This window comes from Vulpes lagopus, chromosome 2 (assembly GCF_018345385.1).
Source record: "Vulpes lagopus strain Blue_001 chromosome 2, ASM1834538v1, whole genome shotgun sequence".
NCBI lineage: Eukaryota > Metazoa > Chordata > Mammalia > Carnivora > Canidae > Vulpes > Vulpes lagopus.
In genome coordinates this window covers 11,551,839-11,570,836 of record NC_054825.1, presented here as the reverse complement: position 1 = coordinate 11,570,836, position 18,998 = coordinate 11,551,839, and the positions used below count along the sequence as shown (strand labels likewise).

At 48.3% G+C, this 18,998-nt stretch overlaps 1 protein-coding gene across 2 annotated transcripts in view; it reads right to left on the bottom strand.

Moving 5' to 3' along the window:
- RGS10 (regulator of G protein signaling 10) overlaps positions 1-18,998 on the bottom strand; it is a 39,243-nt gene that overhangs the window by 19,093 nt on the left and 1,152 nt on the right. Inside the window, exons 1-3 of one of the 2 annotated variants that reach the window (XM_041746660.1) lie at positions 14,715-14,871; positions 8,210-8,328; positions 6,638-6,724 (exon numbers count right to left, since the gene is read on the bottom strand). In XM_041746660.1, the coding sequence (XP_041602594.1) occupies positions 6,638-6,724; positions 8,210-8,328; positions 14,715-14,721 (213 nt within the window). In that variant the 5' untranslated portion in view covers positions 14,722-14,871. Of the gene's footprint in view, positions 1-6,637; positions 6,725-8,209; positions 8,329-14,714; positions 14,872-18,998 lie in introns of those variants that run through there. The other variant, XM_041746658.1, reaches the window with a different exon arrangement.

Below are 18,998 nucleotides of genomic sequence, written 5' to 3'. Positions count from 1 at the left end.
TGAGACAGCATATAGTTAGGTGGACCCCCAGCAAAGTCCTCCCAGCCCCGTACACTGGACCTATGTGTGGTTTCCAAGCACATCAGGCTTGTGGCCGCCAGGAAGAGATTAAATAGGGCCCCCAGTCTACAGAAAACAAAAGCAGAAAGAAATTCCACAGGAGGATGTGGAAATAAAGTTGAAATCTCCAAAAGAGAAGTAGGAATCAAAAGCCAAAGAAATGACAAAAAAAGAGGAGGGAAAAAAGATAAAAGTGAAGGCGTCGCTCAGTCCAGGGCATGAGGGCCATCCCTGGGAAAGAGACCAGAGAAAGTGGGAGGAAAGGAGTTATAAAAAGTCATGACAGGGACGCCTGGGTGGCTCAGGGGTTGAGCACCTGCCTTTGGCTTAGGTCATCATCCCGGGGTTCTGGGATCGAGTCCCGCATCGGGCTCCCCACAGGGAGCCTGCTTCTCTCTCTGCCTGTGTCCCTGCCTCTCTCTCTCTGTCTCTCATGAATAAATAAATAAAATCTTTTAAAAAAAGTCATGACAATCATAACAACAGAGCATTGGCTCGAACTATACATTTCCAGATCAATACGCTCCATGAAACACTGACACGGTGGGTGAACCCCAACCCCCCAAAGCCTCTGACTATACAGCTGTAGAATATTTGTGATGAAAAGGAGACTGTATGCTATTCCAGAGGGAAAAAAACAAAGGGAACAAAACAAATAGTTTACATATAATATATTAATTCTTAACAAAAATGGAAGGCGATGGGGCAGTGTGTTCAAAGTTCTAAGACAATGTCAACCTAGAATTCAATTCTATGTTCCATCACCATATCAGTGAAGTGGGAAAGAAGGGGTGAAAATCACATTTTCACTCAACGAGATCTTTAAATGTCCACCTGCCGTGTCCCCTTCCTCAAGAAGCCGCTGCTGGCTGTACCACAACAGGCATGAAGGAGTGACTTGGGACCGAGGAGGTGCTGGGTCCCAGAAGCAGGAATAGTGCTGGTGGCAAAGGAAGATCTGGGGACACCCCGGGGGGAGCTGCGGTCAGCGGGCCCCAGGAGGATGGTCCCCAAGTGAACCCCAGCTGCAGAGGTGAACCGAGAGGCCTGAGCCCATGCGACACCACATCAAGCATTTTAGAGGGCTACTGGATGTTATAAAAATAAGAAAACCAAAGATGGTCCAAGAAGAAAAAATGTAATGGAAGCATCCCCTTTGGCTCGGCAGCAAACAAGAAAGATGAGTCTTAATCATGAAAATACAGTAGACAGGGATGCGAGTAAGTGAAAGCTCAGTTCTGGCAAGAGGAAGCTGGTAGATAACATCTAAAAGTGATGAGTTAGCTCGGAAGGAACGGGGGTGCAGGCCAGCCAACGCTGGGCCTAAACCACACCGGGAGCAGCTGAGCTCCACGCAGGCCAGCCTGGATCCAGCCAAGCCCATGCTGAAAGGCGCAGCACGAACCAGAGTGGGGGATGAACTCGAAGGTGCTGCGGGGTGAAGGGAACCAACCCATCTTACTCCAGGAGGAGCATGGGTCACTTTGGGATTTTTAATACTTTTTTTTTTTTAACAAAAAAGATGGTTTTTAGGAAAACCTTTATTGTAGCACTTTATTTTTTTTTTTAAGATTTTATTTATTTATTTATTTGAGAGAAAGAATGAACAGGGGAGGGGCAGAGGGAGAAGCAGACTCACTGCTGAGCGGGGAGCCTGATGTGGATCTCGATCCCAAGATCCTGGAATCATGACCTGAACCTAAAGCAGATGCTTAACCGACTGAGCCACCCAGGCGCCCCTACTTTAGTACTTTAGATAAGAATCTCAAACACGCTAAATCCTGGATCAAGTTGTAGTGTTAAATAGTATGTAATAAAAATCATAAATACCATAGACCCTCACCCCCATAACTCTGTTAATGCTAAAACACTATAAAAATGCAAGGTACCATTATATTTAAATACTAGTACAAGTCGCTCTCGGAGCTATGATTTTTTTTTTAAGGTTTTATTTATTCATGACAGACACAGAGAGAGAGAGAGAGGCAGAGACACAGGCAGAGGGAGAAGCAGGCTCCATGCAGGGAGCCTGATGTGGGACTTGATCCCAGGACCCCAGGATCAGGCCCTGGCTGAAGGTGGCGCTAAACCGCTGAGCCACCGGGGCTGCCCTTTTTTTTTTTTTTTTTTTTTAGCTATGATTATTAGAAACCTGTACTGTGGGGCACCTGGGTAGCTCAGTCAGTTGAGCGTCTGACTCTTGATTTTGGCTCCCGTCATGATCTCAGGGTCATGAGATAGAGCCCCACGTTGGGCTCTGTGCTCAGCTCAGAGTCTTCTTGAGCTTCTCTCCCTCTCTGTCTGCCCCTCTCCACCACACTCGCAGGTTCTCCCTCTCTCTCTCTCTCTCAAATAAATAAATAAATCTTAAAAAAAAAAAAAAAAAGAAAAGAAAAGAAAGAAACCTGCACTGTCCCACCACTTCACCCCTACTCTCAGCTTGGTTTTTCCAAATCTGTACAAACTAACTGGAGCTTCTCCTGAGGTTTTATAACTCAGAAATGCTGCTCGGTTTTAGAAGATAGATCCATCTCTCGTGCTAATTCATGGGGGAGAGGCACTTTATAGAAAAATTTCAAGCCATAAAGAAATTGAGAAGGGGGAGACATGTTCTGAAAGCTGCCTGCTGCATATGAACACCCTGAGTTACAACCATCCTAGAGATTCCAAGGAGGGTGGGGGTGTGGGGTGTCACCCTCCCAACTCCCTAAAGTCCAGCATCCCTGCCACAAGGAGGGTGGGGGTGTGGGGTGTCACCCTCCCAACTCCCTAAAGTCCAGCATCCCTGCCACAAGGAGGGTGGGGGTGTGGGGTGTCACCCTCCCAACTCCCTAAAGTCCAGCATCCCTGCCACACATGACGAGTGTCAAGACCCTCCCAACCTAAGCGGCCACAGGCCGGGGAAGACAGCAGGAGCACAGCACGGGTCCACTGTTTGGAGCTTCTGGGCAAACACGTGCGTCCCCGGGGCTGTCACCGCTGCAGGAGGGGAGGGGGCTGGGACCTCGCCTCTGGTGGGTCTTCAGGTGCCCGTGCGTCTGAGTGGGGAGCACTGGAAGTAAAGAGTACCAGGCTGCTCTAGGCACTTGGATACAGTGGGGAGAAGACATTGATCTCAGACCTGCAGAGCCTGCAGGATAGAGGGAAGCCAAGACAGTATAGAGGAAATAAAGAAATCATACACATAAGGTGCCAGATAAGTTGGTTAAGTGCTCTGGAGAGATCTAAATAATCCTAGTAAAAGAATGAAAAAGACAAGCTAGCATGGGTCCTATTTAAAATAATGGAGGAGGGGATCCCTGGGTGGCTCAGCAGTTTAGTGCCTGCCTTCGGTCCAGGGTGGATCCTGGAGTCCCGGGATCGAGTCCCACATCGGGCTCCCTGCATGGAGCCTGCTTCTCCCTCTGCCTGTGTCTCTGCCTCTCTCTCATGAATAAATAAATAAAATATTAAAAAATAAAAAATAAAATAAAATAATGGAGGGGCACCTGGGTGGCTCAGCTAGTTAAGCGTACGACTCTTGGTCGTGATCTCAGGGTCATGGGATTGAGCCCCACATTAGGCTCTGTGCTCAGCATGGAGTCTGCTTGAGATTCTCTCTCTCCTTCTCCCTCTGCCCCTCCCATCCATGCTCTCTGTCTCTCAAATAAATAAATCTTAAAAATAAATAACTAATAAATAAAACAATGGAGGCAAAGTAAGATTCACACCGATCCCACCACTGCCTTAGTTCACTGTAGAGATGCACCCTTGACCAGACACGACAAGCCTTATTGTGAAACTCAGTTGGGCTCACTTCTCCTCTGGCCTCCGGCCTCCCCCACTTTTTAAAATTAGTGCTTCAGAACTTACTCCCGGTTTTACTTCCCCTGTAGCCAGACCTGCTGGAGAATACACAGGCCCCGCAGTTGGAGACCTGGATCTACACCCTGGCCCCATCTGCAGCAAGCCGGGTGGCATCAGCAAGCTGCTGTGTATCCTCCCAAACCACAGCCCGCACATCTGGAAGGATGGAGGCAGTCATGAGGTTTAGGGTGATACCCCAGACTTAGGTCTGGGCACCACGGGCCTCGTGGATGCTTGCTTCCTTCCCAGCACTGTCTGTCTTCTCAGGTAGCTGGCAGGTGAGGCATTCACTGCCCGGAAGCAGTAGCCAGACATGTTCTAGGCTTAAGGACATGAACCTTCCAGGGGTCACATGCTGGGTGTCAGGGCTGGGGGTGCAGCAAGGGGCTGCCAGATTCTGGAAGCTCTGTCTATAGGATGTGGATGGGCCAGTGCAAACCAACCCTGCGGCCTTCCAGCATTCACCTTGACTCCCAGGCTCCCCGGGTGTGACCCCCACCTCCCTTCCAGCCTTAAGTGCAACAGAGCCAGCCTGCCCCTCAAGCACCACTCTCCCATCACCTGGCCTGCCTTTGGCTCATTTCTCCAAGCCATCCCCCCCCACATGCTGTCCCCTATTCCAGGAACACTACCCTTACCCTCAAACTCCACCCCCAAACTCTGTTCCCCCACCGACCCCCACCTGTGCCCCAGGGGAACCCACACTTCCCATTTCTCTGCTCAGCACACTTGCAAAGGCTGTTTGAACAAACAAGCTGCTTTCCTTTTATATGCCTGTTCCCTAAAGAAGCTCATCTGTCTTGTCCGTGTGTGTCTCCCACACTCTTCTCAGGGCCTGGCCCTGAGCACACTCCCCAAAGATCTGGTGAATCAACTGAAACTAAGGATGCACAAGCATGGTGTACAGAGAGAGCATCTAGGTGACCTGGAAATGCTGGTCCAAGTCCCAGCTCAGCGTGGGATGGGGTGGGGTGGGGGGGTGAGGGCTCAGCTTTCCGTTTAGTACAACGGGGTGGTAGGGTGGTGGGAGGAGGGACAGCAGACCTGTAGGCCCCTCTCAGCCCCAACACACAGACTATGGCAGAAGAATGGACATGTTTGCTTGCTTGGCTCTCACCTAGGGTTTAGGCTGAGGCTGGACAAATCAATTGCACAGTCCAGCATTTATGGACAGTGGTCCTGGGCACTGGGGCTGAAGGAAAACAATGAGCACTCCTGTGTCCAGGGTGGCATCCTAGCCTTCCAAGGCAGGCAGGCCCACCTGCTCGCTTTTCCCCAGAGGCCACTCACCACCCAGGAGGCTCAGACAAAGTTGTCCAGGGAGGAGAAGAAGCCTGAAGGGAAGATAAGAAGCCTGAAGGAAGCAAATGCCAAGGGACTTGCCTGGCATTCTAGGCTGACCTAGGAAATTTGAGCTAAGGGGAACCTATCTTAGCATCCACCCTTGCCCTCCACCCCCTCCACCCACAGAGAGGAAAGCGGTAGAAGGAAGGCTTCGCTGCCCCATCTTGGGGGAAGTGTGTCTGAGTCGGGAAAAGGCTTTGAGCAAACCAGTGATGAACATTTTCCAAGCTGTTGTCTACAAACATGTAACCGCTGCTGGCTTTGTGGAGTCCAGCTTTTGGAGACAGAGGCTCAAAAGCTGGCAGTCCACAAGCTGCATCTGCCCGTGGATGTGTTTTGTTTGGCAGGCAAGATTTTACATTTTTTACAAATTAGTTCCAACATTTATAAAATCGGGATGATTTCATAAGAATCCAAAAGTCCAGCTTCTTTGGAAAACCAGACAGCACTGGGCTGGAGATGGAAGAAGCTGCCCTGGAAAGAAAGGCCCACCACTTAGGATTCTGCGGGCAAGGGTGGGCAAGCGAAGACCCCGGCAGACAGAACTCAAAGCACAGAAAGCCCAGACAGCCACAGGCCCCAAAGCGTTCATTGCCAAAGTCAGCTAAAGAATCAGCCACAGCCCCTGGACGCAGGGCCCGCTACCCACAGCGGCCCCAGTCCCCACCACTCCCTATAGCCTCACACCAAAAGCTTCTTGGACTCCTGTTACTCACCAGCCCCTGGTGGCATCTGGCTGGTAGCCTCTGAGAAATACATAGGCATAGGCCTCATGAACACACTCAATCCACAGGCCTTGTTCTCTATCATCTCCTCCACCTCCCCTGACACCCACTTTCAAGGACAGAAAATCCACTGACATCAGAATTAAAGGCTTCCTCTTGCAAAGGGCACACATCTACCCGGGAGAACAGTGAGAAACTTTCTAGGTAGGACGCCTGCCAACTACAGGATGTTTCGTAAAGATACGCTGAATAATTGACAATCTATCTGATCTGACTTGCGCTTTTATCGCCACACATCTGTTAATCGCTTTACTACATCCGTACAAAATGCCAACATGTCAAACTCCGGGGAAGCATCCTCATAACTTATTCATGAAGAAAAAAATCGTGCACGATGATAAACTCGAAATAACAGAAATCGTTATTTTTACTTCAACTCTGTCCATTTGAACAGCTCCATTTAAAAATTAACACACTTTTAAAAATTATTAATATTTGATCAACACAAGGTACCTAATCTGAAGCTTCGGTCCTTCCCCAAACCCCCTATGGATCAGATTTCTTTAGGCAATTTCAAAATCTATTGGAAAGGCAGCAATGAGAGAAAAAATAATGAGAGAAAAAAAAATATCAAGAACGTGATTACAGACTGGAAGACATACCTGCTTCTTATCCTGTGTTTTCTTAAAATCTTCACATGCTAGCCAAAATAAAACATTTTCTTCACTGAATTCCTTTTTTAAAAATTCCTATGGATAACGAGAGGAAAAAATATCAAGCAGTATTCCACTTCAAAGAGAGAAAACAAACAAATAATGCCTTTTCCTTCAGGGATGGGTTTGGCTAAATGCAACAAATGAGTACGGTTCAATCTCCCTTTGACACCTCCACCCTGAAAAACAAAGCGTATGTTTAATGTTAAAGCTAGAATTTCATGTGCATTTGAGCTTGATGACTTGGACACCGTAAGGAAGAGTAAAAATGAAGCAAGAATCTACTCACAAGTCTAAGATGACAATAAATTACCAAAGAGTAAATTTAAGTGGGAGATATATTCATTCCTTCTAGACAGTGTTTAAACAAAATACATTCCTCTAAAATCAGGCCCATTTTTTTAAACAAAAGAAAAGAAACATATTAAGCATGTCTAAAAATGCCATGATGAAAACTATTTTAAGTTGGAGGTGAGGTTTTTTTTTTCTTTTTCTTTCTTTGTGGGGGGCGGGGGCTGATGTTGGGGGCTTAGCAGTACAGCCTGCTATCCTGCTGTGCACAGAATAGGGTCCTGTCCGAGATCTACACAGTGCTCACTGCGGCCTGGTATCCAGGATTGTAGGAAATCCTGGTGGCTGGCCCGCCACCCCGTCCCTTAGCACCACGACAGGGACCCACAGCATCAGGGCTCACTCTGACCTGAGCCAGGGCTTAAAGACAGAAGTCGGTGGGACTCAGGCAGACCTGGAGCGTTCTCAAAATTCACATGTGGTTCTTCTAAACTGACACCTGGGGTTTCCGCTAGTCAAAACAGTTCTTTCTAGGCAGCCCTGACACCCCCCGTCCTTCAGCCCTCCTCTCTGAGTTCAACTTCATTTTTCCAGCTGTTGTCCTCGTTTCTCACTGGATTAAAAGTGAATCCTGAGATGGGGTGCCTGGGTGGCTCAGTGGTTGACATCTGCCTTTGGCTCAGGGTGTGATCCTGGGGTCCCAGGATCGAGTCCCACATTGGGCTCCCTGCATGGAACCTGCTTCTCCCTCTGCCTGTGTCTCTGCCTCTCTCTCTCTCTCTCTCTCTCTCTGTGTCTCTCATGAATAAATAAATACAGTCTTGAAAAAAAAATAGAATCCTGAGAATCCCTCCCCAACACCCAAGGGAACAAACCTTCACATCAGCGACACCCAGACCACCCCCTCCCACACGTCACAGAGCTGGAAACTCTTTGTAGGTTTTACCTATGAGCAAAGTACCTCTTCACCCACCACCCCTAACGCCTCCCATCCAACTACACAAAAACCAGAAAGTCTGGGCATGCCCCTCAGTTCTGGTCCACGGCTACCCGGGAGAGCGACAGCGTCTCCATCGTGGCCATGGCAAGTGAGAAGTCCTTATTCTCAGGTTGGGGCACAGAGTGTGAGAAACCAGCCTGTGTTCCCCCCACAGGTGTCTAAACTACTTCATGTGTTGCAATCCACCCCCCCAAACCCCCACACCCCCATCAACAATGAAAAAGGCAAACCCTAAATCTTTTCACGCCTTCTGGGTCTTCAAGCAGATTCTCCAGGGAGGCGGCCCATTTGTCTGTGCTCTTGGGGCTCTGGTGGCTGCTGCTGGAACTCCCATCGCTGCTGTGGATGTCTGTAAAGCAAAGTTCAGATGTGTATGTGGCCCAAGGATACTTTCATTTAAAAATATCTGCATATAAAAAAAAAAAAAAAATATCTGCATATAATGGTCAGCGTCATCACCATAGTGGCTATCACAGGTCGCGTACCAGAATCTTCCCCAGGCACTTAGCATGGGGAACTCACTCCAGCCCCGATGATAACCTCAGGGGGTAGGCACTGCCTTTTCCTCCTTTCCCACCACTCTCCATCGCCCTTCCCCCACCCACGTGTCCTCTGGCCAACCCTCAGGCAGCCCTCAAGTCTCTCTCCCACCATCCTCCCAGGGACCCTGACACAACGGCAACTACACTCTGCACTGTCTTGTAATTGTCATGCTGTCGTGTGATGACTTGGATAACTGATGCGCTAGTCTGAAGGCTTCTGTGTCTCTTATACCTGCAACACATAGCAGCTCATTGGCTGGCACGTAAATAAAAGGATGCACCAGCGCTGGGCCTAGGGTGGGAACAGGAAGGCACTGGCTACAGGTGCAAAATTTCAGGGGGTTGCTAAAAAGAAAACTCAGGCATCAAGATAAATGGTATTTTCACGCAAGATTTTAAAAATCAAAATATGCAAAGAATTCCATAACAAACAAAATACCAAAATTGTAAATAAAGACCGGATGGGGGACGCCTGGGTGGCTCAGTGTTTGAGCGCCTGCTTTCGACTCAGGGTGTGATCCCAGGCATCTCTCGAGCCCTGGCATCAAGTCCCACATCGGGCTTCCTGCAAGGAGTCTGCTTCTCCCTCTGCCTATGTTTCTGCCTCTGTGTGTGTGTCTTTCATGAAAAAATAAATAAAATATTTTTTTAAAATGGCCGGATGGGTATTACTGATTTTTCCATTGCCTCCAATAATGGTTCGGCATCACACCATTCCTGTGTGTGTAGATTGAATAAACAACTCTTCGTACCTGCACCTCTGCTGCATTCTCTTTCTCAAGAGTTTCTTAACTAAAGGAAAGGGGATGGGGGGACCTCTGGCTAACACACTTTGTCAACTTACTTGCCTGAGAGGAAGTGACAACACAAACATGCCTCATTCTACAGAATTCAGCCCCTTCCTAGAGCCAAGGAAAACCCATGGAATGTCATTTCCGATAGGCCCGGGTTCCAAACCCAGTTTGGCCTATTCAAACTGTGTGATAAGAGGCAAAATTCTGTGGGCCAGATAAAGATAATCCTCCTACCTCTCTGGTTATCCAAAGGACTAAAGGGGAAGCACATCAGGCATTTAGAAGCTCACAGTGGACTCTCAACAAATGTTAGTTCCTCTCTCCTCTTCCCTAAAATAATGATCCATCGAGTGAACTTTTTATAGCTAATGCTTTTTCTCCATTGCCTTTAAAAAAAAATTCAACGTAGAAGCATATTTCTATAAAGAAAAGTTTGAATGTAGGAGAAAATAAGCTCTTAACTAAAAAATCAGCAAAGCTAACCATTTGTAAAGGATAAGTGAAAAAAAAAAAGTCTTAAGAATATTAATTACTGGGACGCCTGGGTGGCTCAGCGGTTGAGTGTCGGCCTTTGGCTCACGGGATCCGGGATCGAGTCCCACATTGGGCTCCCTGTGGGAGGTCTGCTTCTCCCTCTGCTTATGTCTTTGTGTCTGTCATGAATAAATAAATCTTAAAAAAAAAAAGAATATTAATTGCTGCAAATAGCTAGGATGCCATACAGTTTAAAATGTTTTTGGAAATAAAATAAAATGTTTTTAGAAGAAAGTTGTATCTGAATACAGTGCACTTAAGAGTAACTCAGCTTCCATGATCTTTCATGTTCTATTGGGGGTCAACACACGTGTTAATTTCTCAAGCAGCTGAGACTCTGTCTCCCAGCATCTGGGAGAACTATCTGGATTTTAGACATTCGCTGGCTGACCGGAGCTTAAAAAAAAAAAAAGAAAAAAAGCAGAAGCCAGAAGCCCCAAGAGGGGGTGGGGGCTGTTTCAATACACACTGGTGATGGAGCACGAGAGAATGATTTGGGGCAAATCTATCCCTTTAATTGAGAAGCAAACTCACTTGAACACAATATAAATGGACCTGACGCTTCTCTAAAGTGAATCTTCGGTTCGTGGATATTACATTAGTTTCCTGCTCTCTTTGCAAATGCTGGGACAGCAAGCTTCTGAACACTGAGTTTCTTCCCAACAAAGTATAAATCAAATCAAAGGATCACCATTATAAGAAAGTTCAGCACAAGGGTTCATTTTGCCAAGCATTTCACCAATTTACTCTCCTATTCGGGGATACAGCTTGACAATTCGCTGCACTTCCTCAGCTGATCTTCTTTTAAGTAAATACACGTGGAGACACAAGTGGGCTGCTCCCAGGGACAATGTTAGGCAGCCACAAATTTTTCCTGCTGTCACACAACACCTACTTTGCCCGTAAGTTTTCGACCTTGGTCTGAAAGCGTTCCAGAACTCCTGACATCCTTTTCAATAATAAACCAAACCACATTGGGGTTTTTACTGCCACGCTGTCTTGCAAATAAATACATGGTGGATTCCCATTTAACCAAAAGAGTGCTCTGGTTAACCAGATCTTCTGGTTAACTGAGAGCTCTGATAGCTAGCCCCACCATTCGATAATTGCCACCTCCCCCAACCCTTAATTCATACTCAAATCATCTTGCTTATTAGGTTTCATTTGATCAAAACGTCTTATAATTCAATACGTACTAGTCTGGTCTAGTCTCTTTATTTTATAGAGTGGGAAGTAAAAGTTTAGAGGGTATAATGATCTATCCAAGGTGACCCAACCAAAGAACTGCTCAATGGAACCTATATTGAGACCAGTATAGAGAAGGCGACTGTCCCTACCAGGACCACCCTGCACAGAACCCCAGGGCTGCTCCAAATAAGAGGCTGCTCTTATTTGCTTCAGGACTTTGCAAATAAATGGCCCTTCCTCTCAGTTCTCAGCTGGGCTATCATCTCCCTGCCGTCAAAAGTAATGAAATATTTTTACCACCACACTGTTACATAAAGGCACAAAATTTCCAGGGCTGGCTCCGAAAGTCCACCAGGATGTACTACTCTCCATAGCCACGGCCACTGGTGTCTGGCTTCAGTGTCCTGGATAAAGACAAATTCCTTCTTGCCTTTTTGCCCACCTTCTGCCCCAACCATTCCTACTGTAGGAATCTTCTACCCACAGTCTGTCTGATGTATGTTTTTGCTTTTCCCAGAAGTATTGGTTTCAATTTTTCCAAGACTTCCTGCTTGTCTCTCAATTTTGATAAAAGCTTTTGGCTATGCCTTTTTTCCTTAATCTTTTTTGACTGGCATCAATATAAAAAGATAGCTCTAAATAGAATAGCATTTGCAAACTCCATTCATTTAATGGTGTATCTTCTCTCCAAGTCATTATCCGGAGCTCCTGTGAGACTGAGCCGAGGGCCGCCCCATTTGGCACTGCCCGAGAGATTGCCCCTCTACCTGGGGCGTTTTTTCACTCAGGGTCCCCTCCTCAGGAGACTTTTGCTACTTCCCAATGCATGTAAGTAAAGGTTTCCTAAGACAAGTTCACCTTAAATGTTACAGTCAGTCCAGTAATCATCAGAAAAAGGAAGAACCTTTTTCCAGAGTAAGCAGGTTTATTTCCAAGCTTAAGAATAAAGGAAAACCGGATCTCTGGGTGGCTCAGTGGTTCAGTGCCTGCCTTTGGCCCAGGGCGTGATCCTGGAGTCCCAGGATCAGGTCCCACGTCCGGCTCCCGGCATTGAGCCTGGTTCTCCTCTGCCTGTGTCTCTGCCTCTCTCTGTCTATCATGAATAAATAAATAAATAACATTTAAAAAAAAAAAAAGAATAAAGGAAAACCAAGAGTTCCCAGCTTCCCAATTCCTGGCACTTGAAGCCATGAAGGTATAATTTTCTTCTTTGCTTTTTCATTGATAAAAGTTGCCATTTTAGATGGATGTCACAAGAAAGTAAGCCTGGAGGGACACTTGGCTGGCTCAGTGGTTGAGCATCTGCCTTTGGCTCAGAGCGTGATCCCAGGGTCCTGGGATTGAGTCCCACATGGGGCTCCCCACAGGGAGCCTGTTTCTTCCTCTACCTTTGTCTCTGCCTCTTTCTCTGTGTCTCTCATTTGCAAATAAATAAAATATTGAAAAGAAAGAAAGTAAGTAAGCCTTGAATGCACAGGTGGAAAAAAAAAAAGTCAAACCTACTTTTCTAGCAGCGTTAAGATCACTCAAGCTAGGAGGGAACTACTGGTGATAACATTTGTTTCCATTTTGTCCGGCTCTTTTTTATCTTGTTTTGTTGTTTAGTTCACCTTTAAAATATTCTTGCAATGAAGAAAAAAAATTTTAACCTCCTGAGGTCTTTAAAGCATTTTGGATCAGATTTTTGTAGGCACAAGTCTTATTTTTCTTTTTTTAAAGATCTTATATATTTATTCATGAGAGACAGAGAGAGGCAGAGACTTGGAGAAGCAGGCTCTCCGTGGGGAGCCTGCTGAGGGACTCGATCCCAGGACCCCAAGACCCCCATTGACCTGAGCCAAAGGCCAATGCTCAACCACTGAGCCACCCAGGTGTCCCAAGACTTATTTTTCAATAAACTTATGTTCAGATTAATCTATCGTGAGCTAATAACAACAGTGAACACTTATAAATGACTTACGCTGTGCTGGGTGCTGTTCCAACGGGGGGGTTAAATCCTTCACACCTCCCAGGGCCCTGTGGTGAGCTTACGATTATCCCCACTTCACAGAGGAGGAAGCACAGATGAGGCACAGTGACTTGGGAGGGTCCCCCAGCTGGGAAAGGGAGGACCGCGCTCAGAGCACAGGCCCACAGCACATGTGCTTTACCACGAGGCCCTGTGACCATCTTTGTTTTTGATAAATGCTGAGGCCAGAAGACAACGGCCTTGAAGAGAAAGACAGCAGCTGCCCCGTGGGAAAAGACTGAGGAAACCGAGAGGGAATTCGGTGCAGAGGAAAACCCACACAAGAGCGGGCCAGAATCATCTCACATGCAAACACAAAGTACAGACACTCTCCCTTTACACTGATGTTGTTCTGGGTGGTTTCTGACTTCAGCAAAAGCCATTATTTCAAAGATACAGATGGCTGAGGCTGGTTGCTGGCAGCATATTTCGTAATGCATTATTTATAGATGCTGTGATGTCATATCTACCAGAGAGTTTCGCCAGACATTAATTCTTTGGAAACCCATACGCAAAAGGCATCTGTAACACTCCTGGAACTGAATGCCCACAGCGTGGATCCCTCCTGTTAGTCTGCAGGAAGGCCTGGCTACTGATCCTGCATGGACAATTTTCCCAAGGCAAAAAACGTCCTGGGAATATCTCAATACACAGCTTCCTCAAAGCAGAGTCAATGCACATCATCAAAGAGTCCATCCTAAGTACCCCTAAAACTTACAGCATTATTAAAGAAAACAAACCCAATATTCAAGCCCAGGAAGAGGCAGAAATGTTCACTCGAAATTCTGAAGCGGTTTGGTGTAACACACACACACTCACCCCCTCCCACGCACACACACACACACACACACCATTCTCCTGTAAATATTCAAGGAAAGTGCACACCCTCAGAACTTTATTTAAAACCTCACATCAGGGGCGCCTGAGGGGCTCCGTCAGTTAAGCGTCCAACTCTTGGTTTCAGCTCAGGTCATGATCTCAGGGTTGTGAGATCAAGCCCCGTGCTGGGCTCCACACTCGGCACAGAATCGGCTTCAGATTCTTTCCTTCTCCCTCTCCCTCCTCCTCTGCCCTTCCTCTCCCTCTCTCTCAAATAAATAAATACATTAAATCTTTAAAGCCTCATATCAACTACACCCCATCAAATGTATTACTTTTTTTTTTTAAGTCATCCAAACTTAGAAGCAAAAAAATCGGCTTGTTACAACTGGTGATCTATGTAAGGCTCTGGAGAAACTGGGTCATGGAAACACTCTATCTAAATATTACTTAAGTGTTTATCGGCTCCAGTATCTAACGTCTGAGAATAACTACCCTTCGAGCATGCAATTCCCTTGGTGGGGAGGTTTGCGTGAACTGGAATTAGCAGAATATAATAAGAAGAACGAAAAAGTATTAAGATAATCATAATAATAGCAAGCATCAAAGACCAGAGAAGGAGAGCAGACTGCAAACAGGATTGGCTGGGCTCAGAAAAGGCATCTTGGCATAATTTTGCACGTGAAGCCCAGACCTCAGGGGCCAAGTGCTCAGGCGGTGTCTGCAAAGGTCGCCTCTGCACCTGCGTCTGCCCTCCACACTCCCCCCGGCCCCTGCCCTGCCCCGCCGTCACCCGGGCAGTGGGCGAGCTGAGGACATCTGCCGACGGGGGTGGGGGGCCACTCCTTACGTTCCATGCTCTGGGGTCCACCCGAGGCGTCTCACGCAGCCCAGAAACCCACTGCCTTCTCAGAGACGCTTCGTGTCTCTGCCCGGGGGCTGCGGGGGCTCCTGAGCACCCTTGGGTCCGGAGGAAAAACAAGACTCCATCCACATCCTCTTTTGAGTGGACTAAACAACAGATGGCCACTGGTTTCCAGTTTCTAGCAGAGGGAAGGAAATCAGAACGCCAGACTGTTATTTGTAGCCTCCCTAGAATCTCTACTTTCTAGGCAAAGGCCCAGAAAAAATAAAATTACCCAGGAGCCCTATCCTGGGGGTGCAAAGGAAGACCCCGGCCTTCACGTTTCCTTCACATCCCAGAAGCCCTGTGCTGCCCCCAGGGCCTGACACTCATGCACAAATGTGTCCTGGCTCCACCGGGGCCCCCCCGCCCGGCGAGGAGGTGAGCCTCAGGGAGGCTGCGCATTTCTCGAGTAGGAGCTGTGCCTTCCCCAGGGTCGGCTGTGTCTGGCACTCCTGTTCGTGTTTACCCTGATGGACGTTTTCTGATAGATTGGGGGCGAGGCAGGGGAGCAGGACAGCCGTAAAAATAGCTGCCTGGCTGAGCCCTTGCTATAGATCCCGTCTCCACCTCACAGCAGCCCTTGGAGGTGCGGGCTCCTCGGTGGCCCGGTTTACAGAAGAGGAAACTGAGGCACGGGGAGGTTCAGTAATGTGCTCCAAGCAAAGAAGAGGATGAGGTGGGACCCAACCACCCTAAGCCGTCTGGCCGCAGAGCCTGGAAAGGGAAGGGCAGTGACAGATGCAAGAAGTCAAAGGCGGGGCCCTTTTTCTCACGGAACTTAAAATTAATTGAGAAGATGAGACCAGGAGTTCCCAGCTGGCTGCCTGCCCACAATGCCACAGGCTGGCATGAAGTTATCTTCACTGGTTCATGAACAAATGCGAATAAGGATAAGGAGACATTTACCATGTAAGCTGTCTTGACATGGTCAAGACAGCCTCGGGTTGTTTTTAGGAAAGAGATCATTGTATTTATTTACATGGTACCAAAATCAAGAGACACAGGGGGGAGTACAGGGGAGCAGGGCTTCCTGGCCTGTCCCTCAGCCAGCCACTGCCTCTCCCTGGACACAGCAACCCCTAGCAGATTCCTGTGGATCAGGACGTTTCTGACATGAGAAACTATCTGGGGTGTTCAGGGATGGTGATGATGGCATGTTTTCAATGTCCTGACTGGAGAAAGGAAGAAAGGGGAGAAAAGGAAGAAGGGGGTGGGAGGACAGGAAGGAGAAAAGTGGTCAGCTCCATGTTCGTATTTATATATATATTCGTATTTATATATATTTTTTAACTCTAAATATAACTTAACACGATGACTAAATGGATACTGCGTGAACTCAGGCAGGTGGCTCAGGACTTGGGTCAGACATTTGCGTTCTCTGGTCTGTCCCGTGGGAAATGGGTGGCTCTGCCCGTTGGTGGCCTCCGCAGCTGCCCAGGGACAGACAAAGTGGGCAGGCTGCGTCTCAGGGGCAGGGAGGCCGGGAGAGCGGGCCTGCGGGAACAGGGAGACCCGGCTCTGGGAGAGGGCTCAGGAGAGAGGACACTGTGGGGGACAAAAGGGGCAGAAGCGGGAACCCGCAGCCACCCACGGGCGGAGTGAGAGCCCGGGAGCAGGCCGGGGAGAGATGAGGGGTCCCCGGACGCTGCGCAGATGCAGAGAGGGCGGCACGGCTGACCTGCAGGCGCCTGGCAAGGCCCTGGAAGGATTCGAAGTGGCCTAGAAGGGGCATGAGGCCCCAGAAGTCTGCATGGGGACGTGTCCTCCCCCACCCCCCCACCCCCGGCAGTGGATGCCTCCTGACGGCTCTTATCGAGGAACTGCTGCTGCGGCCTGCCCAGGCCCCCCCTGCCCCCGCCGCCCCTCTCGGGGCTGCTGCCGTGGAGAGCTATCTGGGGGAAGCAGAAGACAACCAGGGAGAGTAAATTTAGTACAATTTAAACAGCAACTTTCCGAGCCCAGCGGCCCCCCGGGGTGGAGGGGATTACTCCATCGAGGTAGGAGATGTGCCTCGGTTCTCCCAGGAAGCCCCAGGAAATGGCCCACCAGGCACCTGCTGGGGTCCCCCCAACTTCTAACAGTGAGGAAAGGAGACATCAGTCACATAGAGTCGATGAGGAGAAAGAAAGCTCCAGCAGCACCTGACACCTGCCAGCCTCCAGGCCGCTCTGGGTGGCACTGAGAGCTGACACCACCGATCCAGCCGGCTCACGGCCCCTATAAGACAACACCCCTCGGACCGCCCAGCCCCTCTGTCCCTGAACTGCTCTCCCTGAACCCACTGGCCTGAGCCAGTGATGATCTGCAGGGCAAGTTTCCCCAGAGGCCAAGACTGCTCTGCTGCTGGGTTTGTTAAAACAAAGACGTTAAGTTGCTATGTTGACTGTCATCTTTAAATAAAAACTTAAGCCCAGTAATAAATCTGAAACTGGTCCCAAGGGTTTAATGGGATAATGGACAACAGGCCTCGGGGGAGGGCCGAGGCCTGCCTGCAGGGTGGGGATTCCCTCGACGGGTCACCCCTCAGTCCATTCGCAGAGGGGAGGCTGTGGCTTTGGCTTTGCTTTCCAAGTGAGCAGCATCACAACTGCCACCAACAGTGTGAGTCGTGGTGGGGGGCAAGAGGGTGGCCAGATTCCTTCAAGGGGTCCTCACACTTCAGTGGCCTAAGAATCAACTAGGGCGCTTATTGAAAATTCAGCCTACTCTCCCTGCCACCTTGAGTCCCCAAGACTGAATCTGTGGGTCCAGGTTATGGCCTGGAAAGCTGCATTTTATCAACCTCCTTCCCACCCTCAGTTTGTTCACGAACACACTTTGGGAAATCTAAAAAAGGAAAATAAGGAAATCACACTTTGAACCTTGCAATTAGGGGTTAGAGACTCCAAACTCTGAGCTTGAAGACGTTGTCTCCAATAGGTTTTGCTGAAAAGCAGGAAAAGTCTACGGTAGAAGGTTCTGGGAGGCAGGACAGCAGCCAGGTCCATATCAGGGGCCTCCAGGGGGTGGATCCAGCACTTGTGGGGCTGGAAGCTTATATAATTTGGAGAGCCAGTTTAGGAAAAAAAAAAATCAAAACTACCAAATAAAAATGTACAGGGTCCCGTGGATCGCTTGGCTGGCTTCCCAGCATCTCTGCCTAGGGTCCCATATTCCCTTTCTCACTTGACTCCTTTTCTCAGTGCTGGATGGTGATGCCCAAATGTCTGGGCCTCATTTGCCTTTCCCATCTTTAAGCCTAAAGGAAAAGCCTTTGCCTGCCCACTTTAAGCCTAAAAATCCCAAGGAGATTGGGCTCTTGGAGGCCAGGCCCCCAATACCAATCCATGATGCTTAGCTACCAATCTTTCTATCTGTGACCTCATCCCATGTCGTAAGGCTGAAAAGTAGATGCCCTGAAAGAGGTATACTCCACCGATGTCCCTAAAAAGTGCCCCACTCTTTCTGGGGGTACAATCCTCACACATGGAACACCCTTCAAAACCAGTATGCCTGAAAATGACACAAAGCAACGAATAACCAGGCAGGGATGTTCAGAGCAGCTCTGTTTATAATATAAAAGGGGGAAACTAACCATTCTTAGTCATTTATTATGTGCACTAAGGACTTCATATGTTCCGGTGTGTTTAATCCCAGGACTCTATGAAACCCACTTTACAGAGGGGAAAACAGACGCAGGGGTGTGCTAGTAAACCAGCTATCCTAGGGGGAAAAAAAAAAAAGCTTGCTTTTTAGCATTTGCCCATTTCCATGGGGAAACGTAGTAACCAGTTCTCAGATTTCCTGGTAATTTGGCAATTGGCTCAGAGGTCAAGTGGTCACTGAATGATAGCCTGGATTTGAATGATAGCCAGGAATTGAACTCTAGGGTCCAGGTTCTGACTACGCTCCTGTGAGTGAATACCCACCGACCCGGAACACCTAAAATGAACACCCTCCCGCAAAGGAATCCTTTAACCCACAGACAACACAGCAAGATTTACGAGCCCTGCTGCCACAAATTTAAGCTCTTTCCACTAACCCTATGAAATCCGCCTTTATTAGAGGTGTCCTGAATATTAAATGCGAAGATTTGCCTACGTTGCTGGGTGGGAAACCAGGTCCATTCCAGTGCTCACAGAGGGACAGCTGTTTGGTTCCCATTTTGCAGATCTTTATCTGCACAGGTACAAAGTTTCAACAGCAGCGGAGGTGGGATTTTTTGTCCCAGCGGGTCTGGTTCCAGTC